Source organism: Lutjanus erythropterus, chromosome 18 (genome assembly GCF_056507025.1).
Source record: "Lutjanus erythropterus isolate fLutEry1 chromosome 18, fLutEry1.hap2, whole genome shotgun sequence".
In the NCBI taxonomy this organism is placed as follows: domain Eukaryota; kingdom Metazoa; phylum Chordata; class Actinopteri; order Lutjaniformes; family Lutjanidae; genus Lutjanus; species Lutjanus erythropterus.
This window is the reverse complement of record NC_139334.1, coordinates 8,335,804-8,362,622: the sequence shown is the minus strand read 5'-3', so window position 1 is coordinate 8,362,622 and position 26,819 is coordinate 8,335,804. Positions and strand designations below refer to the sequence as shown.

Here is a 26,819-nt window from a genome sequence, read left to right as displayed (position 1 = left end):
CATAAGTAAGAGACTAAGAGTCTATACAGCCACACTAGCAGGTCTGTGATGCTAATATGCTCACAGTGACAGTGTTAAAGTGCTCATATTTAGACATTAAATAATATTAGATATTAGTGTTCACATCATATCATTTTGAGCATAATTGAGCTTTCCTAAGTATCACCCATTTTAGTTCAGTGTTTTTATTTTATCGTACTGTAACTCTTCTGCCCTCCATCGAACTAATTCTACTTAAATTCTCCATCCTCAGATGCTACAGAGAAGACAAATGAGACAGCAGGTACTGTTGACGGAGGGACACCCTCGACATGATTGTAAAGACTGAAGGAGATCTGGGAAGGACTTGTTAATCACACTGAATTCACTGCAAGTCTTTTTTTTGTGTGTGTGAAAGACAAGAAATTGGCTTTGTTGGACAAGATGCTTATTTTCAAAGATTGCATTTGGAGAAGTTCTGGATTTTAAAGAAAATCCTTTGAATTTGATGTTAATGGTGTGGGTCTTAATTTTCCCGAGTACTCATTTTGTGTTTTACTGAGAGTAAATACAGTATACTTTATTTTACCAGAGGGTCTTCTGAGCTTTATGGTTTCAAGAGATCGGGATATACCGCCCTCTAGTGTAAAAAAAAACAAAAACAAAAAATAATTGTACTGTACCACTTATGACCTGCTGAATCAGAGCTTTAGTCAGTACTCGTAACAATGGGACTTTTGGGTGCTAATCTGTAAATATAGCAAAATTTTGTAACATATAACATATCCAGTAATGATGGATCTGTCTTACAGAGTTATGTTCTGCATTTTTCTTAAAGAGTTTCCACACCAGTTATATTTGTTAAAAAATATTAAGTTATTTTTCCTGTTTTTATGTTCAGAGGAGAGTCTCTACAAACAGATTGTCTTCTTTGCAATGCTGTGTTAAACCCTAATATCATTTAAAACAAATTGTTTGTATAGCTCTTAACATAACCAAATATATGTTCTATGTTCTAAAAAAAATCCCACCGGTCATTTGTTATGATTCAAAGATATATCTATGTGCATGACCACAAATGCCACAGAATGAGCAGACATGTAAACAATAGTCATTATTTTGTAGCACATTTTCTGCTGCTTTTAGTTACTGATAATGGCTCAAATGGTGGGATGTTGAACTTTAATATATTTCAAACTGGTTTCAGAGACTAATGTAATAAATGATTATTCATAATAAAAACAATAAAGATTTATGGACAGCTCATATCGTCTTACTTTTTCTTCTACAAACCCCAATTCAAAAAAAGTCAGGACACTGTAAAACATAAATGCGATGAATTTGCAAATACTTTTCAACCTATATTCAGTTGAAAACAGTACAGTATCAGTAATATCCTTTATATAAACATCTGTTTTTAATGCAGAGCTGCCTGAGGGGTCACTGCTCATGGGCCTTCTAATGTGTGTTTTCAACCTTGCACCCTACTTGCATTTCATATTTATGATTGTCAGGAGTGATCGTGTTGACATGCCTTAACTGATCTACTATTATGATCCATGATGTTGAAGATAAATGAAAATCTTCAAGTCTAATTACAAATATGTAGAAAAGAAATGGTGTCTTAGCCTGATGTCAAGTTACTAGGGCTGCAACTTACAGTTATTTTCATTAATAAATCTTTCATTCTCTTCATTAATCAATGAGTTTAGTACAGAAAATGGTGAAAAATGTGTTTTCTCCACAACCCAAAGATATTAATTTTCCTTAAAAATGGCTAAAAACAATTAATCAGAATAGTTAGCAGTAATTTAATAGTTGTCATCTAATCAATTAATTGACTAGTCCTTGAGTCTATAAGTTATGACAAAAGAAACCAACTGCATTTTCATATTTTATTGAAATAAGTCAGAATATTTTTCTGTTATGGAGAGTTACATCAGTCTTTAAGAAGAGCACTGACTGATTCATGAAACCGAATACTACCTCCATGTGAAATACCAGGTCATCTCCCTGTCATCTACTAAATCATCCTCATCTTTGTTCCACTCATCCTCAGAGGTCATCAGTCTGTCATCCTCTTCACTTCCACCTGCCCGCTTCCCGTTTTCTTCCTCTCCTCCAGAGACCAGTGGCTGTAACTCTCTGTGCAGGCTGCCTTCTGATGGTAACATTTGCTCAAACGTTTCACCTTCCTTCTGATTCAAACGAATCACCCACTGAACATCAGAGATCTCATCTTCTCTTCCTTCAAATTCCTCCTCCTCTTCACTCTCATGTACTACATACCCTGACCCATCCTCTTCTAACTGATATGAAGCCTTCATGTCAGACTGATTCCTCTCCTCGACCAAGATCCCGTCCCTGAAGCCTAACTCTTCTAAATCAGGTTCTGTCGTCACTCCAAGGATAACCCCACTTTTTTCTTCTTCATCTTCCTCAAGCTGCTGCTCCTCCTCTTCTTCTGGATAGCGTTGCTCTTCATCATCATCATCATCATAATCATCATCATATATTACTGCGTCCATACTTCCCCATAGGTTCTCGTCAGTGTAAAGATTGGTCATGGCCACGTCCTCTCTGCCCATGCCGACTGAGGAGGGACTGATGGGTAGAAAGCCCTCTTCTGCTGCGTACGGCTCATCAGACACCAGCAATGACCCACTGCTGGCAGAGCCTTAAAACGTAGAGACAAATCTATGTTTAATGACCAAGGAAACGTAGGATCACTTTTATCTATGGGACTGAAAGGGAAAATTTGGCACTTTTCATGTGAATGTCCTGTCAGTGCTGATGGTAAAGTAGTAAATTCCTCAGTGCTTGTTATATTGACCGACCTACCTGTCCAGTGACGTCACTGGATGTAAGGAAGAACTTCAGATTTCGCAGCAGAAGAACTCGGCTTTCTTGGTCAATATACGCCACACTGAGGAATTTATGGCTTCAATTGACTGCATTTACTATTGACACTGACCGGACATCCACATGAAACGTGCCAAACTCTCCCTTGTTTTTTAGTTAGAGATCTGTCAGCTGGAAATATATGGAAAACCTTAAGTGTCACAGAAATAGTGATAAAATATTTCATTTCAATAATAAAATAGGCTATCTGTGATTCAGGTGTTAAAGACACGTGCAGTGCAAGTTAAAACAACCACAACATGTCCAATCAATCTGCGTAGGAATGTGTGCAAGAAATATTTCCTTGAAATCCAATCAAAAAACAAAAGGACTTCCACACACCTTCCATCATGGCCCTCCGTGGTTTAGAGGTCACACACTGTGAATCACAGCAGTCACACATGGAATCATCACCAGTAAGAGCCTCCCATCTATCAGATGGACAAATACGCTCAGTCCACTTTGAAACATGAAAAAGTCACCCATAGTCCTGGAATGGAAATTCATTCAAAGCTCACCCGTCCCCTCTGTAGGTGCACGACTTGTGTGCAGGACCCGGGTCCTCTGACGTGACGAATAATTTGCAGTTAATATTGACCTAGAAATGAAAACAGGGTTAGGCCGCACGCAGTTAAAACTGAATCCAGAGAATTACACCACGCCATGCTCACCTCTGTGTCGGGGTCAGAAGTGAACTGGAAAGCCTTGAGGGAGAATCTCAGAGTTCTGTCTGTCCGAGAGATGAACTGAGAGGCCCCTGGGTCTCTCTTGCTGTCCAGCATACAGCTGTGGATGACAACAATGACATGAATTTCTGTTAATTACAAATCAGGACACCATCGATTTTGCTTCCATAACACATTTTTTTCAGAGCAACAGAAAGAAAACATCCAAAATACACATTTTACTACACCTTGTCTATTTGCATCAGTAGATTTCTCCTACAGTCACCAGACGTTAGTACTGGATAATGCCTCACTTGTACAGTATATTTAAAAATGAAATTTCAGTAAGTAATCAAACGAAACAATTTCATTGCGACATCTATTAGTTAGAAGTAAGTAGTAGTACTAAGTTTTACCCTATTCACCTGTAGTGTCCTGCAAAATGTATGGAATTTTAAAATGTATACTGTATATCTTTAAACACTTTTATTCTGTTAAAATTAGTTTTTTTTTCATGAGCATGAAATGTCCATTTCAGTTGCATTTTGCATTTGCATTTTTTTTTTTACTGTATTCAATAAATCACATTTAGTCAACACAAACTTTGAGCTTGACTTTATCCAATGTTCAGATTTCTGACCTGGAAATTTATGCAAATTAAAGCATATTTAATCAGCTCATGTATCACTTGCATTTTTAAACATAAAATTTCAGAAAACTTGTAAAACAAAAATTAATTGTTTTAATGAAAGTAATGAATTTGTGACGTTTCGTGGTGATATATTAGTTACAATTTTTACAATTCACCTGTAGTGTCTCCCTTTAAATACATTATTGTCAACTGTCCATTATACTCACCCAAAATTGTCAATGATTGTGTATTTGTGGGACGATTTAGAGCCACTGGATGGCGTAGCATAGCAGCTGTTGATGTACAGTTTTCCACCAGTCGGGAGATGAGGAGCAGACACCTGGAAATTAACCGTCTTTCCGAGCTGGTACACCTGAGACTTGGCTGGTCTCTTCCACAGATCTAAGAGTTCATTAAAATACATCACATCCAGTGGTGCCACTCAGTTTTTCCTAATCCGGTAGACCTAAACTGAAAAGAGTTAACCATTTCATCAAAACTTCACAAATCTTTTGCTAAATGAAACACTGCACTCAAAACTGTGTTCTCTCTTCTAAAAACTGATCGTTTCCACCAAAATAATACACATAGCTGTCATATCTCTGAGAGCATCAGTTTAAACACTGGTGATATCAATTTTGGGTTGTAATTTTACTGTATTGTACAAACAGTAAGACTATTACCCTTACAGTACTGTAATAAAATACTGTGAATGTGTCATATAAACACTGCATTGACACAATCACTGTATCAGTAGACAATATTTTAGTTGTGAATTTAGCCTAATTGAAACTCACTGGACTGACAAACTTCCCAGAATGTTTTTCAGGTTGACAAAAAGTGCAAAATGATGTGAATTGCACGTAAACTTTTGCAAAAATGTGATTTCGAATTTGCATTTGAATGAAAACAAAGGGATTGTGCTTAGTTCAGCTGTCTGGAGTCTTGTTGATATTGAGTTTCAAGTTTTCAGACTTATGTGCATTGTTCCATTTTTTGCATGTATGCAATGGAGAACACCTGTAATAGACATTTGTAACAGGCTCTGAAAACTGATGCAGCTCTTAATGACTACAGTCCAAAGTCAGTTCAACATACCATCCATCAGCTCAATCTGGAAGTGATGTGGAGCTCCTTTCAGCCTTTTACGCACCACAGCCGTTTCCCAGGTGGGCTTCACAGTCAGCTGGTGCACGTGGTGGTTCCTGGACAGAGTTTGAGTTTGTAAATGGTGGGCTTTCAGACGCACACAATGTTGAAAATGGTAAAGACACAAGGCAAACCTTTGATAACGGCATTCAATGTCGACATCAATCCTCTGCGCCCTGGTTGGGAAACGTTTTGCCGAAGGCTCAAAATGGAGCACAAACTTGTAGACCAGATACCCGTGGGGTGACTGTCAACAGGGGTCAGAAATTGTCATTTCAAGATCATGCAGAGAGATTCTGGAAACAAAGTAGACTAAACTTTGTCTAGCAGAGACTCACAACAAGAAGTGAGGGAGAAGCTGTGTATGAAGTTTCATCTTATTAAAGATAACAGAATTGTAGAAATATTATGTTTTACTGTTACTATAGTGCCCCCTGTGGACAGAACTGTATGAAATATCACACACTTGTGCAATGTGGCATTATTAATTGTTATTAACTTCATCAAATTTGGTTCCAATCTAGGATTGAAGTGTTATGGCCTGATAAGTGAAACAGGCCACACCTAAGTTTGGTAACCACCTGACCCCTCCTAAACCCCGCCCCTTTTCACTCTTTGCTTGTATGACAGCTGAGCAAACTTAGTCAACTTTCTCCTTTGCTTCTTGTTGCACTGGTAGTGCATTTATGTGCTCCTTCGATTGTTCCAGTTTCCCATATGGGAAATCATTATTCCAACTTCTGTGTGTTCATGAGCTTTTAAATCAACAACATGGATGCTGTTAAGAGTCGAGTATTAAGTGTAGAGTAGGCGACTTATTGTCAGGGTATATTAGCATATATAATATTTGCGATTGGTGGATATATTTACTCTCCATAGAGAGCGATTAAAAAAAATTACAGTAAGAAAAAAAACTTAATCTCAGTAACCATGAGATAAATATGCCTTAGGCCTCATGTGGGAAGATGTGTCTATCAGCAAAAATGTAAATGGAGGTGATTCAGAAAACGTGAATAAGAGAAACAGAATTTTACCTGACGCACGGCGTCACACGCCGTCAGAGGATACGTGAAGAGAAAGTCCCCGTACGGCTGGAGAACCCCGTTACTTCTGCAGGTGTTACCTAATCTCAGCTCATCTGCATCCGCGATCAGACCGTAGAAAGCTGGTTTAACCCGCACGACGAAGTCAGACGTGGAGCAGGTCACGGAAACGTCCGGGAGGGACGCAAACTCCGCCTGGATGTGCGCCCCTGGACGCACGGATGGAGCTGCTCCAGGTGCCAGAGGAGGAGGGTTAGGCCTTTGGGTGCTGAGCTGGGATAATGGAAACGTGCCGACACTGGCAGGTAACCTCTGAGAGGGTTTTCTGTTGCCTGTTGACAGTGTGATTGGTTCGGGTTTGAAGACCTTTTTCCTTCGAGTAACTGGAGACTCATAAGTGTCCGCTGCACAGCTGAGGAGGCCCAGTGATAAAACACTCCACAGAATACAGAGATGCCACTTTGTTTTCATCGCAACAGACTGCTGTCCTTCCACCTTTCTCTTTCAATCTGCACCTAAAAGCAGCGCTCACGGCTGAAGGTAATTAGTGGAGAGGGTCAATTGGCAGCCTGACAGCCACACAGGCCAAATTAAGCTTCACTTTGGTAGGTTTCAGTCTTTAAAAGAAACCAGTGGCAGCTTTCTTTGGCTGCAGATTTCTGCGTTATTTTCTTGATTCAAGTCACAGTATCACTCTAGCAAGCGAATTTTTGGAAACAAGTTGAGTTAGAGAAATATGCGAAAGGTAATATTTTCATAATATTAAAATAAATTAAAGAAAATGGAGAAAATAAGGTTTAATGACTGGTGCGGTGCAGTGGAAACATAGGGATGCACAATATGAATTTTCCAAAGCCGATACTGATAACCGATAATTGCCTATGATACCCGTCATCATATGAAGTATAATTCATCTGCAGTGGTTCACATTGTATAATGAAAAATGCCTGTCTGGTCCACGCAATAAGATAACCAATAATTTTACATCTTTGTACTTTATAAAGAAGTTCATATAAACTGTAGCTTATACCCGAGGGTAAGAAAGGTTCAGATGCAGAGAGATAGATGATGGATGATTTAATATCCCACAGCTATGAAGGTAATCAGAAAAAATAACAAATATACTTTGGCTTTTGCAGAGCCTTTTCCATAAGAATTTTAAATTAAGTGCTTTGACAAAATCTGTCAAATCAGATATTATTATAGGCGATATTTACCTGCTATAATTTCATTATCATAATAACAAATGATAATATAAATGTCCCATTATCACAAATAGCTAATAGGTAAAATAATGAGGTGAGAGTTTGTATCCAAAAGGTCAAAGGTCAACTTCACTCTGACACTATAATGTTCAGCTCTGTAAACGTAGTTTCTAAGTGAAGGCAGCATGTTCCTCACTGGAAATTATTCACTGGAATCATACATGTAGTGAGAACGTCCATTTTGCCAAAATAAATACAATTAATACCTTTTATTAAAATCCTTCAAAGTTACAGGTCCATATAGTGATAAGTTCCATATTAAATCCCTTCACTCTGTTATATGAGTCTGGACAGACATGGATGTAAACTTGATGATGAAACTTGACTGGTGGATGAAGGCATACAACTATGAAGCAGTAGTTTGACTGCTGTGTTTCATACAAACATTGACAGCTGACTGTTCTTATCTGACTGCTAGGGGGTGCAAGTGGTCAACTGCTTCAGTTTGAAATCTGAACAACACACGTGTGGGTCATGTTAATGTTTGTGGAACTTTCTCTGCTGGTTGCATCTGGAGGTTGCAGAGGCATTGCAGTAGGTGCCTTATCATTTATTGCCTATTGTGAACAACAAATAAACCTCATCAAGGTATCTGCTAATCAGGTGGTTTAATATTATACTGTACGATAACAACTGGGGTATAGTCGTGGGTATTGCAGTCACATCACAGGATTTTCTCTGTTTTGACAAACTTTAATTACAGACTTGACAAAATTACAAATGTACACCACATGATTTAATCTCTTCACTGAATTATATATTGCTCATCAAGGTCAACATACAAAAAAGTATTTACATATAATACATACAGCAGCGTATGAACACCATGGAGACCAAGGAGAGATATAATAATGTTCTTCATTAAGTTCATTCAGTGCAATCTCAAAGGCCCTAAAAATGATAACTATGCAGGAATATATTATGATCTTTGTTTTTTCTCTTAACTTAACCAGTAAGATCATTTGGGGTTAAATTAAGGCATCTACAGTGAGGACAAATGTCTCCTGCACATCTCATTATAGAAAAACTGGGTTTGGGCCGCTGTTTGTGAGAATCCCAATATTGTACAAGCAGCTTTTTTTATTACTTCACAGCAACTTCAGAGATTTTCTTTTCTAAGAAAAAAAAATCACAGATCACCATTCGCTGTTAATAAATTATTATACACGTGCTTTCATAAGAAACATAATCCCTTAGACAGTTGGTTTAAATAAATAATTAAATAAAGCATTTTTCTTCCTCCAGGAAGTCAGAACATGCTAGATGAAATTATTTCATATACACGAGATGACTTTACTGTAAAAAGCACATTCAGAAATGTCTATTAAACCTCGTGGAGACTGGCTTAAATATTAAAGCACAAAAATGTCTAATAGTGAAACCCTTTTCAGTAGAAATGAACCAAATAATCAGTTATAATTTCAACTGAAAATCTCATTGCAGCAAGTTGTACAAGATATGCGTGTAAGGCAGTGATTCAGTCTACGTGCAGTACATCATACCACGAGGTGTCTTTTCCCCCTCACAAGATTCAAGTAAACTTTATGAAACGATCTACAGGAAACACCTAATGTAAAGTAGAAAATGTAGCACGGCTCCATACAACTCCAATTAGTGAAATAGTGCTGGTATGCCCTTTATAAATAAGGGCTGAGATAGGACATATTTCACTCAGAGCACCGTCTGAGTAGCAGGTCCCACACAGCTGACCTAAGACATCATGGTAAACATCAAAGGTAACATCACCCCCCCCCCCCCCCGTCTGCACGAGTGAAGGTCTGAGCTTGTAAACCAGCAGATAAATACTTCATAAACAATACCACAAATCACAAGCTGTGTCCCAATCCTAGCCTTGCTCTTCTGTACATGCTGTGTTCACACTGGAGGAGTACGAAAGTAGAACTGATGAATCACAATGTGTCATGCACTAAAGAAATGGAGCAGCTGCCAACAACCAGTGAGTGACGCAGCTGACAGCTGCAGGTGACATGTCAGTGAACTGTAAAGTGTTACATCTTTGGAGAAACTGTTTGATTTCTCTTTGAGTAAAACTCCAAGATTAAAATAAAGACAACAGCTCCCATGAATCATAGCCACTCAAACCCATTTTATCCTCCTTTTAAGGGATACGTTGGCTTTTTTGCGGTGGAGTTGTATGTGGTACTTATTGATAGATAGTGTATTACCTATATTAGATGCCGGTTAACACACGCCCAGTTTAGAGAAGCAGCTGGAGTTCCAGTGGAGGAAGCTCAGCAATGTACTGCTGTGGACAAGTGTAAACTATATTAAGAATACTTTCACAGCTTTGTGGTGAGACGGCCTTTTCTGATATTAAACTGGTGTTGTATGAGCCAAACCAACCAAACCTCTTAGGCAAAATCAGTATTGCATAATATGGAAATTGCTGGTCTATCACTGCCTCGATCTGTTCATTTGTTTGTGTTATTGTGTGACTTTTTTGAATCCAAACAAACCTTTCAGAATCTGGGGGCGTGTCAGCTGTCATCTGCTCTAGGTAATACACCGACTGTGGACAAGTACCTCATATGACTCCACTTCAAATAATCAAAACTATTCTTTTAAATTAAAAAAAAAAAGATCAGATGTTTCTGTCTTGTTCAGTAGTAGATACCCATTTATGATACAATGTGGACAGATGCCAGTGCTGTGTTTCAGCTAAACAATGAAAGAAAAAAGGGAAAAGGATTCTGTGAAGTGAAAGCAAGACTTTAGCTCTACAGTGCTTGACAAAATGATTCACTGCACAGATTTGTAAACTGTGTGCCTTTTAGTTTTGTCAGTTTAATTGAGACACAGCTGGAGATAAAGGACAATGGAAAATACTTGAACCGCACACGAGGTGACGCCGGCCACCAGAGGGCGACGTGAACCTGTGTGAGACACTGGAAGGAGCCGTTTCACGCTGATGGATGTCCAGGCAGCAGTAGTGGTCTGTGGTCCCTCCTCCATCAGTCCAGATAGTTGGTGGTCACGTACCTCAACAGCTTGTGGAAACAAGTAAAGCAGCAGTGGCGGTTGGCTATTCCTCTGCTGCTACACGCTGCTTCCGAACGCTGAGGATTCAGACTCAGAGTCTCTGTTAAAGGAGGGGAGAAGAGCCAGGAGTCACACACAAAGGACTTGGCTTGTCTACGCAGGGTGAATAATGCATGTCAACACCAGAGCAAAACAGGTTTTTATTTAAAGATCTCATTTGAATGAACCTCAGGGCAACTGAGTTTAGCACCTCACTGGTTTGTTTAATGTGGTCACACATGAGTCCTGCTGCACCACAAGAGGTGTCTATCTTGAGCATTTTGACAATTTATTGTTAGGCCATAATATATGTTGTAGATATTTGAAACTTCATTCAAAAACCTCAAAATAAGCTTGGAATGTGAAACGAAAAGGCATTCGGTACGGCCTTGTTGTCATCGTGCGTTAAGTGTTTGTGCGTGCATTTCACTTTTCACTCACAGCAGGTCCTGCAGCTGTTTTCGGTTGCACTGCCTCCTCTCCTCATCAATAGGGTAGGTCTTCAATATCAACAGTCCCACAGCGATGAGAACCACAGGCACAGGAGAGACCAGCACCTTTAGGGTTAAACCGACCGCCGCAGGTTGTAAGCAGGCCCCGGTCTGATAGCCGGCAAATCTGCGCAAAAATGCAGATGGAGGGAGAGAAGTTGAGCTGATGCAAGTACAGTTTGGCAAGAGTGTTAAGTGAAGGATTATGTGATTGTTGACCACATGACCGCTGGACTGATGAGCTCTAATCTCTTATGTAGTGTTAGAGATCACTGCCATGTGTGCATAAAGTGAGCGCTGACAAAATTTTAAGGATAAAAACACAAATGCACATGACAATCATTTATGAGGTGGCTGCACTTACTTCAAACTGAGTGTAGAGATGCCCAGGGATACGCCAGACGCAAACTTGATGAAGAACACATAGAAGGAGTAGAAGAGGGCTTCGTGACCGTGGATGTCTGGGTTCCTAACCTTGAAGTCATCCACTACATCAGGAAGCATTGACCTGAAAGCACAAGCACAACATTTAGAAGGAAACTCAAGACACAATCAACAAACATCCAGTGATGGGTTCTGTAGATAAACTCACCATGGCAGGAGGAAAGCCGCCGCCACACTTACACCTGCTGCCACTGAGACCAAGTAGGAAATGATCAGGCTGCTCTTGACGGATACGATCAGGATCATGAAAGGCACCGCCCACTACAGACCGAGACAGAAAGATGTGAGGAATTCCATAACACCATTCTGTCATTGAACTAATGTCAAAAACAACCTTGCTTTTTTTTTTTTTTTTTACTTACAGATATGCCAAAATAAACTGCCATCTTCTTCCCAAACCTGGTGAGAAACCACTGCCACAGAGGGATGGTTAGACTCCCAGATAGCTGGAAAAAACATGACATAGAATTATCAGTATTTTAGTTTCATTAAATATCATTACACAAGCTAGCAAAACTGCAAAAGCACAAGGGATCTACACAGTTAATCGATGTTTGATTATTCATCATGGAAGTTAAATTAAGTTTAAACTGTTGCTCATACTGTAAAGGTCACAACTCCAGCTTCTTTCTTTGACTGTTTGTATTTTTAATTTTAACTTTAAGCGGATTTTATACTATAATTATACACATTTTATATTGTTTGTATGTCATTTGGGTCTGGTTTTTGCAACCTGTTACTGTTTAACTTGAATTTTGTTGAAATCAAGTGTGAAAAAAAAAAAAGTCTGAGGTGAGGTAAGGTATACTTGTGTTGGACTCCAAGCTGCTGCATCACACTACAAGCTACAACATCACATATAAATATAGATCATACATACATTTGCATAAATATGCAAACATGCAACAGTAGTTCCTTGAGATAAGAAAGGTAATAAAATGATCAGGTATTATAAAATTAGCTTTCGGTTTGAAATACAGGTTAAAGGTCTCATAAAACCATGTTATTGCTTTGTTTTACTGTTACTTGTATCTGTTTGTCATAGATTCCACATTTGGAAAAAAACTGTTGTCACCTTTGTTATAAGGGCCTGATTTAACATTTACATGATGACATAAAACCTATATTCCCCTCTAACAAAATATATTAGTAAGCAACATATTATCTTGCTTACAGTATTGTAATATATTGCAGTATAATGAATTTTAACCCATGCCAATACAAAGCCCTAAGCACCATAAGTTCTCAATATGTCTAAAATCCTGGCTGAAACCTAAGTACTTACAGAATAATCATTTGTTATAATTAACAATTAAAGTAACTGTGTGAAATGGTCATTTCCAAAAGTAACTAATTCTTCACTGAAATCAATCTCAATTCTAACGTGGCTTCATTGTGAAAAATGTGGGAACCGGATAGACTAAAGTGACCACTGCAGGAGGAGGTCAAGGGATCAAGGCCACAATATGCTTTGTGTGGTCCTGTTTTAACCCAGCAGGGGGGAACAACCCTTGACCTCTGGGCCAAACTTGGTCAACCAGTGTTAAATGGCCACACAGCCAGCCAACTCAGCAGCCTGAGAAAGAACAAGAACATCAACTGTGGGCGAATACAGCGGAAAATATGCCCTTTCTCTCACTCAGCTCCCACCTCTCCAATTATGGCACACTGTGTCCAAAAATGTTTCCACTCCTACTCAGAGGGAAAAGGCACCAGAGCAGAAAGTAGCGAGGAAGATGGAAAGGAGGGTGCAACCAATGATTGCAGTTCCCATGGCGGCAGTGAGGGATCGCCTGAGCAACAAAAGCTCCACTGTGTGCCTGTCTCTCCCCTACATCTCCTGCTAACACCATGTGAGTGTGTGACTGGGAGACAGGTTCCCAGGAGCCCAAACAACACCTCCTCTCACCCTGAAAATCTGCCCTTTCAGCACCAGTAGCATGCATCTCCTCGCGTGAGGAAAGGTCTCCAAGTACAGGCCGAAAAGCCCCACAAACACTGGGACCTTACTCTGTCGCCACAAGGACAGTGGAACAGGGCTTTCTTCTGCAGATTGTCCTGATGTCCTCCAGACCTCACACTGATTAGAGCTTTTATAGGGAGGTGAAGAGTCCTTCAGAGGAAATTAGAAACACTCACCATGATGACCAGGAGAATATTCTGGAAGTCGTTCCTGTGACCGAGCGCGTAGGTGATGAAAAGGGCAAAGTTTCCCTCCAGTAGCTGTAAAGACAAATGAAGAAGTTATTTTATGCAAACTGCAGTCACAGGTAAAAGAGCAATTCGACATTTTGTGAAATAAACTTTAAGATTTAACAGAGCCAAACCAATACTGCACTTTTGAGGCCAATACTGATATCAGAGAGTAAAAATTCTGATACATATTGGCCTCTATATTACACAGCTTTGTTAAATAAATTCTCGATTCTGATTAGTCAATTATAGTAAATTGCAGTATCCGAAGGTCTATTATTTCTGAAGAGCAGACTGTTGCTATGAAAAACAAACCACTGCTACGTACGCATTCCTGATCATAGACTCTCAAGGAACAATGAAATCATTTTTAAATCAATATTTTGTGTCAAATGTGTGTTTTTTTTAGCAAACAGCTGTGTATTAAGCAAGATGTACATGTACAGTGAACAAGTCATTATTACCCTGATTTATTTTTCAAAAATAATCCACTCACTGCACCTTCCTTATGTATATAAAATCTAAAATGACATCAGGGCACTGAAACTGTATACTTTAATTTGTCTTATTAATAATTATAAATAAAAACAAACACAAATAGAACAACTTTAATTAAAAAAAAGGACCAAATATACATTAAATCATACCAATCAATACCAATGTAGCTGTGCTAGGACCATTGGGCCAGTAATATGAGCTAGCCAATATATTTGTCCAGCTAGCTTCATAGTTGAGAAGTTATTTCCCAAAATATTGAATTATCCTTTCAACTGTGACTTTAATCAAATGAATACAAAGAAAACCGCTGTACCCAACATGAGACCGATAACGAAACAAAGTTATTACCATGAAGGCGAGTGAGGTGAAGAGGAAGCCAGTGACCAGTTTGATGTACGGTTCATGAGTCATCACCAGCCACAGGCCTTGACCGAAGCTGAGGGACCGGGATTTTTTTTTTCCGCTCTCTATAATCCAACACGGAGGAGAAGAGAACAAAGATAAGATAGCTGAACATCTTTGCTGAAAGGAATTTACTGCATGACACAGAGAGAGAGGGTGAAACATTATGTTCTGAGACATCCTATGAGTGCCTGCCAGAAAGTGGCACCACATTCTGGCATTTTTTTGGAGGAGGCCAAATCTTTTGAAAGGCCAACTGATAAAAACTGCATATCAGAGATGGGAGAAAGACATGGTTTTGTAAGACGCCAGTCAGTCTCAAATCTTAGCAACTAACTCCTGAATGAAATCAAAGAATTTTGCATTCAAAAAGTTATTACACAGCTGTCAACATACTTAATACATTTTTGAAATTTTCAAAAGTGTGCTAAATTTACAAGCAAAATGATCAGATGTGCCTTTGTATGTTATTCTTATGACACAATCACAATCACTTTTTTGCCAAAAGTTCTGCCTGTTGCCATCTGTTTTTTTTTTTTTTTATCTTTACATTCCAGTGTGATAACTGAGGTATCATCTGTCTGTTGGTCTCCACTGACAACTGCATCTCTCCCTTCTGCTCACACAACGTGATTGGCTGTTGTCGGATTGATTCAGAGAATATATATCCAATGTCAGGACCTGCAGGACCTGGTCTCTTTCTTACTGATTTTAACAGACAATATCACATCATCCCGGTCCTGGCAGCCCTGCATTGTCTCCCTGTTCATTTTAGATTTGATTTTACTGATATTTTTAAAAGGCCATTGTTCGATCTTGTCACTATTATGTTCTGTGTCTTTTGCTTTGTGTTTTACCTTAGTCTATTTTTTCAACATAAGCTTATTTTTCTTTTGTTTAGGCCTTACTGGTTGACTTTCTGTCATTATATTGCACTCTGTTTTTAATGGTGCTGTATAAATAAAGTTATTTTAAGACTTTAATTGCAGCAGCACATGATTTTATAACATAATTTCATTTCCAAACTCCTCGGATTCATTACTCAACTTTGATTCAAGTCCAAGTTATGTGTCTTCAGTCCACACTTCTGCTTTATATAAATACTCCACACTGGCACTGGACAAATGACAACTTCCCCTCTTAATTTGTGGATTCATACCTTGGTGTTCCTTCACACCCAAAAACAAGACTGTGGCACAGAGGACGTAGATGATGCAGATGACCCCTGACGCAATCAAGTAAGCTTGTTTCTGAGGACAGGAAAGACAGCATTAGCTTTGACTAACATTAATGTGAACACTGATTTAAATATCTGTAAATATAAATTATCTGGCACAATACAAAAGACTCACAGTCTCTTCCAGTGTAGCATTGGACATGTTGATTTTGGTTGAGTTTCTGCTGTCGATGACCTCAGGCTCGGTGGGACATTCAGGTGCACCACCCACTATCTGCCCCTGGATTGCGGTGCCCAGAACTGTACCCAGCACCTCCACCATCATACGATAAGCAGTGGCAGAGTCTCTCTCTTTCTGGTCGTTGCTGATGAACATGGTGAGGGCTGAATATGGCACATGGAAGCACTGCAAACATACACAAACACACAGTCAGCTGTGTGTACACACACACACTGGGACCGAGAGATAACTGTGGAGAACTGTGGAGAGTCATCATGACATACTAACCGTCTGCATTGACTGGAAAAGGCAGTAGAAGATAAGATACCAGATGACCTTCCCTTCTTCAAATGGAGGCACGTACCAGATTAAGAAGTATGTCAGCACCGCAAACGGAGTAGAGAAAAGGATCCTGGGAAGTGGGAGGGGGATCGTTAGAGGACAGCATGATGAAGGCAACTTTAAAAAGATGGTAGCAACTTGACATTATCAGACTTAAAGAAACTGTTTAGCTTTATGTTTTAACATTGTATTATAATGTCATTTGTGGTTGGTCTTGACACTGGCCATCATGAGGGTTAGGGTTAGGGTTAGCCAGCCTGTCTGTCTGTTTCCTGCTGGTTTACAGTTGGTTTAATGAAATCTGCCAACTGTTACTGTAGGTTTACCCCCCTTTTCATTTTTCCTCCCTCACAGTCTTTTCTACTCTCTCATGCCGCTTTGTGAATAATCCCCCTAATCCCGCCTTGTTAGAGCTTGTGTGTGGAGAAAAGGCTCAGTCTGGGCCGCACAGAGAGACGAGGGCGGGCTCGCCCAGCAGTGAGGCCACTCTGGCCCACCTCGCTCTCACCCCCACTAAGTCTCAACAGCCTCCTCCTCAGCTTTATATGCCCTCTGGCTGACTCCAGTCGGAAAAGCTGGTGCCACTTCAGAAACTTGTGTTTATACAGAAACAGTCTAGTTAAAACTTTTTCTTTTGGACAAGCCGCTACAGTTATGAGTTTGAAGAAAAACATTACAAGATGTTTTTGTGCCAACAGGAAACTATATGTCTCTTATTGGCAATTTAACACCATTCCTGTCTGGATGTAGATGAACATCAAACACAGTAATATAAAGCAGAATCCTGAAACTACAAAAAGGGACACATTAGACAAACTAAACCTCAAACCACAGAGATTCAATATGTATGGCGTGGCCAAAATTCATAATGGAAAAGTCTTTTTAATTTTCATTTTAAGGTGATTATACACTAATGAAAGTATACTTATGAATATTAATTCAATTTCTGCCATATTCAGCTAATAAATCCCTGTAAATCCTACACACTGGCCCTTTAAATTTAAGAGCAGCACTCTCTGAATTCACCCTCCTGCAGTGCTGTAAAATGACAGCAAATCTAGCATCTAGAATCAATATTTTTGCCTCAAATTTTTGTTTTTGAGCTGTCATGCAAGCGAGATAAGTACCGAATCTCCACAAGGGCCATATCAATGCACACAGAGAGATGTTTCTTTATTGAACGTGACACTTCTGTACTCACATGGTCATATGAAACCCCCCACCCCTGCGACACACGTGGGAAATAAGAAAAAAAAAACTACCTCCTGATTCCCTGATAATGTCGGAGTGAATTAGGTTAATGAGAGCTAATTTATCTGGAAATAGAGGCCAGGTTGCGACAGTTTCACACACTGACATGGCTGATTAAAGTACACATTCTTTATGTGTCACATTTGTCAGTAAGGCACACGAGGTCAATTTACAACAAAAAAAAAAATGTTACCGTGTTTCAAATAAAACATTTTCCATGTACAGACAAAGCAAAATGCCTCATTCTAGTCTCCTGTCCCGTCACAAAATCTTTATGTAAATCTTTTTTGGTAGAAATAGGAAGGACAAGTGAGGACATAAAAAGACATCTATGGGTTTTTATCCAACGCCTGGTTGTTTCGCTTCAATTTGAAAAGCTGCACAGGCCACAGAAGATCATGTACATGTTGCCTTTTTTTTTAAACAATGACCTCCATTATTTCAACCAAGTATGCCTCTTGACACAGAGTAACCTCTCTCTGCTTCTGCTTCTGTGTAATCCCCTCCCAACCAGTCTAGGAAATCAAACACATACACGTACACACACACATAGATTGACACACCCCTGTGTTTGAAGCTGATGGTGTGTTGTGGGTTGGACCAATCGCAGCACAAGCTGGTGAAATTTCCCTTCCCCCTCCTCAAATGCAGCTCGTGCCCAGCCGGCATGTCTGACTCAAATACGCACGATGCTCAAGATATCACTGTGACATCATGTGAGAAAAAATGGCGGTAAAAGGTTTAGATCTGTTCCAGAGGAAACTGCATCATGGCCTTAAGCAACGGCTTCTGAGCTCAAATGTTCGCATCCAGCAGCCATATTTCACACTCTGTCAGTCTTCATGTAAAAGAAGCTGCATCCCTTTCACTCTAGGAGCAGAAAGTCAAGGTCATCTTTTGTTACAAACTGACTGCCTCCTTAAGCTCAACTGTCAGCATCTCATGGCCATATTAGCTGTACGAAGCAGACCATGTGACTTGAACAGTTTTACAACCTCCAATTTTCCATGCTGCTGAGCCTTTCAGTGTTGAAGTTGTAAATATATCAAAGCACATATCTAATGTGTTCAGGGTTGCAGGGAGCTGAAGCCAATGTCAGCCTGCTTTTGGCAGTAAGGGGACACCCTTGACTGTTCGCCAGCATGTCACAAGGCTAACGTGGTCAAACACATTCACACATACATAGGACTGCTGATACTGTGTACTATGCTTTACTTTTACAAAGTTAAAGATCTCAAATATCTTTGGTTATTAGATCTTTGAAGACAACTCAAATCATGGAAATTGAGCATTGAGCAGAACTGCTTCATAAAATGAAAGAATTTTGGCCTCAATGTATTTAATTTGCCAGATTAATCAAAAGCAAATATTTCCATCTGGTCATTTAATATAGAAATATTTATTTTTACCAATTTACTATATTGTGATATATATAGTGAATATAGTATATATACTACAATATCAGATTTTATGATCCATATTGCCAATCTCTATGGGCTGTCCCAAGTACCAATTTTGGGGTACTGAAGCTTCAGTCAGAATTTCCTCAAATGTATTTAATGATATACTATGCGATATTATAATTAGGAGTCTAATGAGAGACAAGGACAGGAGGGGAGACATCAGCCACAGTGTGTAAGGAGGGTCAAGCTTGTGTATTTGTGCACAAGGAGCAGAAATGCTCCCTTGCGAGGATACTTTTCTGTGGGCTCCTGTCATGTCCACACACCTTGTATTTATGTGCGTGGGTTTTCAGACTAATTTAACGTGACAGAGGAGCTCCATGTACGGGTCTTTTGACCAAAAAAAAAAAAAAAAAAATTTAAAAAACTAATTTTCTGAATACTACTTTGGATGTTGATTACCATGGAAATGGTAGAAGCTTTGAGGGTTTGAAGTATTGAGATCAGCCCTAATCTCTATACAGATATATGCAAACTATGTAGCAATACAGCCCTGTCAATGGTTTCTACTGATCTACAGGTGGAGGTAACACACAAAGTAATGTACCAACAAAGGCAAGGAAGAAGACTGCTAAGGACAATTCAGACAGAACCAGACATTGCAATAATAAGCTGCAGGGTTGTTCAGCTGTGTGCAGTGGTGTTTATTTGTGCTTATGACATAACTGTTGTGAAACAATCAGGAAATAATGTTTAATTCATCTGATTCACAGGCTTTCTTGCCACCAGTGCTGCCACACCTTATTCAGTCTCTACCTTGCACAACCACAACTGCACAGTCTCTCACTCTTTTTATCTCCCACTTTCAAACAAATGGACAAAAACCAAAGGAAGTTTCTTGGTCTCGCTATTTTGCAGCATAAAGACACTGACGCTGGGTACAAAAACATAAACAAAGCGAGAACACAGCTGGGGAGATTATCATCATTGGTCCTTGAACTTCACCTGAGTAGTGTCAGGTTTCAGAGATATTTCAGGCTGACCGTGGAGCAGTCCGCTGAAGGGCTGAAGCCTAAATGCACTACCCCCATTCAAAATGAATGAGATGACCAGCAGCCAAACAGGTCAACATGGATGAACTGATTTAGTTCCAAAACAATGCCAAGGTAATTCAAAATAGGGCTGGGCGGTATACCGGTTCGTACCGAAAACCGATCTTTATTTTCATTATGATATGAATTTTTCATTTACCGCCATACCAGTGAATAGCCCAAACAACGTCCGGAACGTGCGCGGCGGCAGTGTTTCAGCGGGGACCCATTTCACTGCTGCACACCAACACCACAGGTATGCTTGCTTGAGCGTGTGTACTGGGGATGTTTCTGACAACTAATTTCTCTGTTGATTAGATGCCAAATTTAATTTAGAATAGTCACTAAGAAAACACAAGGCAAAATTTATTAATTTATAATGTTAAACACTGTCCGAAAAAAATACTGTGTGTATTAAGAGCCATTTGAAGACGTTAATCACAGTCTACAATCGCCAAATCGTATTTTAAATGCCGCTGAAATGCGCGCTACTTCGCGCTGTGCAGGACAAACCTTACATGCTTATGCTTCACCTTTTTAGACCGAAGAGGGTCACAGTGTCTGCAGGTAAAGGACCCAGAGCTAACGTTAGCTGTTAGCCTGACACACAGTGTGGCTAACGTTAGCTTCCAGCCTGACACACAGACTAGTATTTCTGGTGCCGACTAGCGTGGGTGGGGACGTTTAATTGTATAGTCGTCCATGTGATGGTAACCATACTTTGAAGGGGTCATGCTTTTACCTGTCTGGACATACAAAAAAAAAACATGATACTGTCCTTGTGACAGTGAAATGGGCTATTTGAAGACAATCAACTGCAGTAATTCTGTTCTCAGTAGAAGAAAATGTGGGTAAGAACACTGTTGCATGTTTCACGTCAAATACCGTGAAACTGATATGATTTTTTTAAAAAAACGTGATATGAAAATTTTGTCATACCGCCAAAGCCCTAATTCAAAAAACGAAGCATGTGTCTCTTGACTTCAAGTTAAAACAGCTGGTAGATTCCACTGCACATCTGCATCTAGCAAGAAGTGAAGATAAACTGACACTTGATACTTTTTGTGCATTAGAAAGTTTACAATTGTATGTTTAGTTTGAGTCAGAGGGATGTCTGATGCACATATCACATTACACCCTGTTTCATACAGACTATATCCTTACACCCTTACCACCTTCTTCATCAGTTGCCACTCCAACCCTGTTGCCATGGTTACTGCCAATGGCTCATGAGCTGCATTTTATCAGTACATTTGCTTCACATTTCATATATCCACTCGTTTCCAGCTTAATATCCTGTTGCCTTTGTGAACCTCTCCTGAATTAACGGACCACTGTGAGATTCAGACACCTACCACGGCATCATGCGGCCAATGCCGGTCCATTTACTGCGGCTCACCAGGAAACCCACTGTGGGGTCGGTGATAGCGTCCCAGGCCCGGCCCACGAAAAGGATGATAGATGCATGGGAGGGATCCAGCTGGAGGGAGAAAGTGGAAAAAGGGTGAGACACGAAACCAAACAATGAGGGTTTCAAACACTACCTCATATGGCAGTGCTGCTGCTGGGGAATGATTCAAAAGAGCCATGACACCAATGAGGTTATTAGAGCTCTCAGAGTCCAACAGCAGTGAAAGACACAACTGTGTCACTTGTTTAAGAACAAAGTAGCATTCAAAGCCACTTTAATTATCTCATCTCTGGAGCTGAATGGTCTTTATTTAAGTTCCTAGTGTGTACAGTAGAAAAGTCTAATTTGCTAATTGAGTAACAAAACAAAGCAGCAGGAGTCCAGGTTAATGCGCTTGACCGGCTACTGCTGGAGACTGTTAAAGTAATCTGAGGGTGAGGAGAGCGAACACAAGCTTTGGCCTGGAAACTAATCAGTATGTGTAACTATGGGGGAAAATACAAACAGAATGAAATCAGTCTCCATGTTGTAAAAGCAGAATAAACAAATAGATGACAAACAAAAGGCCATTTCATTTGTAACTCCACTTACACAAAATGTCTTTCTTCTTAAAGGGATAGTTCAGATTATCTGAAGTGGAGTTGAATGAGGTACTTACTGATAGTCAGTGTATTAGCTACAGTAGATGGTGGCCAGCGTGCCCCCAGTTAGGAGAAGCAGAGAGGGGCACCAGCACAGAAGCTAAGCAATGAACTTCAGTGAACAAGATTGGCAACAAATGGTATTTTAGCCACTTAAGGCTGACCTAAAAACCACTGTTATATAAGCCAAATATCACTCTCTCCTCACCAACCAGACTCCATAGATGAAATCGGTCATTTAAACTCATGGAATATTGGAGTTGCTGGTCTACCTTTGTCTCAAGTGGTTTGTTTGTTTGTGTTATTGTGTGACTTCTGTGAATCCAGACTATCCTTTTAAAACACCTAAGTCACACAATAACACAAACCAACTTAACAATTGAGGCAGCAGTAAACCAGCAACTCCCATGCACTGTGAGGTAAAATTACTGATTTCGCCAACTGAATTTGGTTGGTTAAATATATTTAGGAGGATATCTGTCAAGGTAAAGCAGAGAAGATATTCTAAACACGCCAAATCTGATTTTTTTTTGGGGGGTAGCCCTTTTTTTAAGTGGCTAAAATACATTTTGCTGCTGACCTTGTCCACAGCAGTACATTGCTTAGTTTTTGTGCTGATGGTCCTCTTCCTCTTCCCTTCCCTTCCTGCACTTCCTCAAATGGAGGGCGTGTCAACCAGCATCTACTGTAAGTAATACACGTTCCTCATCGTACCTCAAACAACCCCACTTCAAATAATCCAAACTATCCCTTTATTCAGTCAAAGATCTATATACAAGGATAGTGATATCACTCTTATAGCATTCCACATTTTCTGTGTCTCTTGTCAATCACCTGAGCCACATCCAGCAGGTAGATCTGGAGGAAGAAGCCCAGAGCGCTGCCTGTGATCTGGTAGGGAGCCCCGCCGATGGCATAGCACAGTTTGCTCCACACAGACAGACGATTTCTTAGCTCCTTTGGCTGGAACACAAGACAGAAAAGATGTGTAATCATGTTAGTTTGTGCGTCTGACTGTAAACAGTGATGAAATGCTCATATTCCCAGAGGAGCTATAAACTAGGATAAAATGTTGTGGGCAGCGGTGCGGTACATCATCATTATCTGTATGTCTCTCCTGTAGTCATGAGCTTTAACCACCCTCATCCATCCCTTTGTCAAAACCTCTGGTCAAAATTGATGCTGTGTTAAACAACCTGTTACCATGAGGCACTGAGATTGGCTAACTTCTCTCACCCCACTGCTCAGAAGGTCAGATTAGAGGCAAATCCTGGGCCAACAACGCTGCAGTCTGACAGCTGTGTGAAACAATGAGGTTACTGTAGTTCACACTCTCACACACCACATCATAGACTCGAGGGCTGCTATTGGCTCCAGCAGTAGGATGTTGGTGCTAGTGTGACATTTCATGCTGAGTAGCCAACAGTCAGCAGACAGTTTCACGTCCTGCAGGCACAGCCAACCACCTGTAATGGTGTGATGATGTCAGCAAGGGGGATCTGTACAGCCTGATTCACATCCGCCAAACACAAAAGCAGCATCACCTCATGTTGTGAGCGAACTGCTGCCTCCTCAGAAATTAGGAATGAATAATATTCTCTCTCCCGCCAAGTCCTCCAGCACGCTGAGTCCACACTGGTATAATTATATCATCTTAAACTAAAAATAGAACTAAAGCTACATAAAGGACCCATCTGAAGACGAACTTTGACGACTGGTGAGGAGAAACTTGCAGATTGTGGACTCAAAATTTGAGTAAGAAACACTTAAGTCTGGAACTGCCATCATAGGTTTCATTATAGATTAATCTGACTATTTTCTTGATTAAATGATTCAACGTTTAGTCTGTAATGTCATCTTAACTCTAGAGAAACATTTGAGGTTATGCACACTTTGTGAATATTCTGACAAACATTGTGATTGCAATATGAGTCATGATTTTAGTGGGGATGGTCATTTTTGCATTTTATTTTCCCTTTTTTTTTTTTTTTTTAGAATGACGATGATAACGATAATGTAAGTTTTCCTGGGGTCTGTGCCAAAAAAGCATCTAGAAAATATGATATGTAGGCCAGGGTATCTCTGGAGCACAACAATGCATCATGTATAATGCTATGTTGTGACTACAGTCTATTATCTAATATCGAATATTATTGGCCTATGACAGCTATATCAGTATCAGGTTATATGTTGCTCAATATGGGCCAACTTTTTTTCTTTCAGCACAAAATAATGCAGGTTGTTTTAATTTGTTAGCAGCATTTTATATACGTATATATTTTTTGCTCTATTTGAGATCTCATATTGCTGATTTGAAAAATTGTGATGGCAGAAGAGACTTGATGTGGGAGGTACTTTAGGTTATAGATAGATAAAAAAGCAATGATGTCACACTTTATCATATAAAACACCAACATTTGGGAGTCATTTAGAGGCTATTTGACTCAGATGCCCGTTTGGTTGTTAGACTGGTTTAATATACTCAGAAGTCTCTCTGTAAGCACTCCAAGAGGGTGCTTTCGGATTTTATTTATTACAAATATCATTGTCGAACATATATTAAATGTCAGACTCTCAAACCAAATGAATCATCAGTCGTGCAGCTCCAGACAGTAGCTGGTCACCACGTCACGTTTCTGTTGCACATCTGTCATCACTACAGGCTGATGTATTTGACAAGACGAACCAAAAATTTAAAAACGTCAGCTTTAATGAAGACATTGTCCCTTTAAAGCCGGTATGCCAGCCTCACAAGACAAGCAGCTGCCCGAGAACAGGTGGACAAAACCGCCAAGTGAGGTGAAAGGAAGTAACGAGTTCAATTTAATTTAGGCGCCTTTTTACGCTCCCGAATAAACGTGGACTGAGACATAAACCTGTTTCGTTTTACGCCGAATGAATCAAATATAAAACAGCTTTCTCTTACCTTTACTGTCTTTATCTCGGCAGTTACCGGTTTGACTGACAGTAAACTCGCCGCGCACTGCTCAGCGCCTTCTCCTCGTGCCATGTTGCTCTCAAGATGAAGTAATTAAATATAAATATATAATATAAATATTTTTTACTCATATATCGTTAATATCTTTCAGTTTCGGGGGTCAAAAAGTTCGTTTCACAGCATCATAGCGTCTCTCCCGGCGTGCCGACTGCCTCTGAGCCGACTCTCTTGTGTCTCATTCATTCTACTACGCCGCCTACGTCATTTCAATGGGCAATGACGTGCCCATCGAATGTTCCATACTGGCGAATGCTGTGAGCTTCACGCGCCGGAGGAAATCCTGCTTCCACATCCACAGGAAATACTGACCGTCGGTATCCTTCAGCTGGTCAAAACTGTGTGGAGCAGTGATAATAAAACACACGTTAAACATTTAAAATTAAAGGTCACTGCATTTTTATGTGACATATTATAAACATTTTTATTTGCTTTAGAATAGATATATTGTAAAATATATGTCTCGATTTAGAAATAAATCATTAGCCATCACCTAAAGATACATTTCCTCCATCATTACACCACCTTTACCTGCGCTAATTCAATACAGATAAGACAAGAAAAGATAAGGTAACATAACATAACATAACATAACATAACATAACATATTCCAAAATTACAGTAACATAAAAACAAATTAATAGAGCATTAATTAAATATAAAGTGCATTATAAATTAATATTTAATTATCATTCACTATCCATAACCTAAGGGAAGAACATTTGTCAACTTGGTGGAAATGAGCCTGTTCAAATCTGTAGAAGAGGAACTGCAACCTGTGATTAACTCCAGCTATAAAATCAGTTTAAAATCCATCGTTTATAGGTAGGCTGTGTGAGAACCTACTGTAAAAGAACAAGAAAAAGCCTGTTCTTTTTGGTACAGTCACGGTGAGTGTGAACACCAAAGCAAGTAAGTAAGAAGGCCTCTCCTGCCAATATGCCAGTTTTGGTATAGTCTATTTTTGAACCTGGGATAACTCCGAGTGTGTGTAAACTTGAAGCTTCTCTGAAACCAGATTCCTGTTTGATTTTCCTGCAAAATAAAAGTTTATTTAGTTCAAATAATAGTCACCATATATGTCCATTCATATACACCCATTTAAATTAAATAAGTTTATTATTATATATATTATATTATAAGTATATTATTATATTATTATTATGGTTTTACAACGATTTCTCTAAAATTTCTTGATGTGGCTGGCGAGTTCAAAATCCATGTAATCAAAAATCTGTCAGGCTTTTCCTAGTCTGGCATAACCTGTTCTGGGAACTTCCCATTCACTTGTTTTGATGCCATACCTCTTCATGTCATTCTGTCTGTCCTCTGGTTCTCTGCCACAGACTGAATGGACCTTCCCGTTTGTCTGTTTGCCTTGTTACCTTGAGCTTATCTGTAGAATATCAGAAAATAATACACACCTTATTCTGTACTCATGTATGTTTATACTTTTGGGGGAAAACAGGCTTTTAACGATGTTTCCACCCATGATGAGGCAAATTAGTCTACTGAAGGACTTAAAAAATGATGGCTGGTTTTACATTTTTCTTCATGCAAATGTTCATCTCGCTTAACTTGCTGGAGA

The 26,819-nt window shown here is 39.6% G+C and overlaps 3 protein-coding genes across 4 annotated transcripts in view; 1 reads left to right on the top strand and 2 right to left on the bottom strand.

The window, feature by feature from the left end:
• The window catches only part of LOC146310570 (uncharacterized), a 35,509-nt gene extending 34,264 nt beyond the window's left edge, over positions 1 to 1,245 (top strand). For both annotated transcript variants that reach the window (XM_084742552.1, XM_084742553.1), the window contains one exon: positions 254 to 1,245. In XM_084742552.1, the coding sequence (XP_084598678.1) occupies positions 254 to 315 (62 nt within the window). In that variant the 3' untranslated portion in view covers positions 316 to 1,245. The remainder of the gene's footprint in view (positions 1 to 253) is intronic.
• Positions 1,246 to 1,887: 642 nt separating this feature from the next.
• On the bottom strand, positions 1,888 to 6,879 carry LOC146310569 (uncharacterized). Its single transcript, XM_084742682.1, has 8 exons — positions 6,360 to 6,879; positions 5,460 to 5,572; positions 5,275 to 5,381; positions 4,404 to 4,578; positions 3,552 to 3,666; positions 3,399 to 3,478; positions 3,223 to 3,311; positions 1,888 to 2,656 (listed from the first exon to the last, which is right to left on the bottom strand). Exons 1-8 carry the CDS (start codon positions 6,837 to 6,839, stop codon positions 1,962 to 1,964), a joined length of 1,854 nt encoding a protein of 617 aa, XP_084598808.1. The 5' UTR covers positions 6,840 to 6,879; the 3' UTR covers positions 1,888 to 1,961.
• Positions 6,880 to 10,979: 4,100 nt separating this feature from the next.
• Positions 10,980 to 25,275, bottom strand: LOC146310568 (sodium-dependent lysophosphatidylcholine symporter 1-B-like). The gene is made up of 12 exons (XM_084742703.1): positions 25,163 to 25,275; positions 23,071 to 23,199; positions 21,540 to 21,664; positions 16,386 to 16,509; positions 16,053 to 16,283; positions 15,860 to 15,950; positions 14,647 to 14,765; positions 13,747 to 13,830; positions 11,970 to 12,053; positions 11,756 to 11,868; positions 11,528 to 11,671; positions 10,980 to 11,290 (listed from the first exon to the last, which is right to left on the bottom strand). Exons 1-12 carry the CDS (start codon positions 25,244 to 25,246, stop codon positions 11,110 to 11,112), a joined length of 1,509 nt encoding a protein of 502 aa, XP_084598829.1. The 5' UTR covers positions 25,247 to 25,275; the 3' UTR covers positions 10,980 to 11,109.
• Positions 25,276 to 26,819: the final 1,544 nt, after the last annotated feature.

Bases quoted from the DNA above. Each gene is read 5' to 3' on its own strand.
- LOC146310569 (XM_084742682.1), bottom strand. From the start codon at position 6,839: ATGAAAACAAAGTGGCATCTCTGTATTCTGTGGAGTGTTTTATCACTG. The intron at 5,573-6,359 runs GTAAAATTCTGT...CCCTGTTGACAG, and splicing joins CGTGTGACGCCGTGCGTCAG to TCACCCCACGGGTATCTGGT. The intron at 2,657-3,222 runs GTGTGTGGAAGT...CTACGTTTTAAG, and splicing joins ACGGAGGGCCATGATGGAAG to GCTCTGCCAGCAGTGGGTCA.
- LOC146310568 (XM_084742703.1), bottom strand. From the start codon at position 25,246: ATGGCACGAGGAGAAGGCGCTGAGCAGTGCGCGGCGAGTTTACTGTCA. The intron at 11,672-11,755 runs GTGAGTTTATCT...TTGTGCTTTCAG, and splicing joins GCGGCTTTCCTCCTGCCATG to GTCAATGCTTCCTGATGTAG. The intron at 11,291-11,527 runs GTAAGTGCAGCC...ATTTTTGCGCAG, and splicing joins ATCTCTACACTCAGTTTGAA to ATTTGCCGGCTATCAGACCG.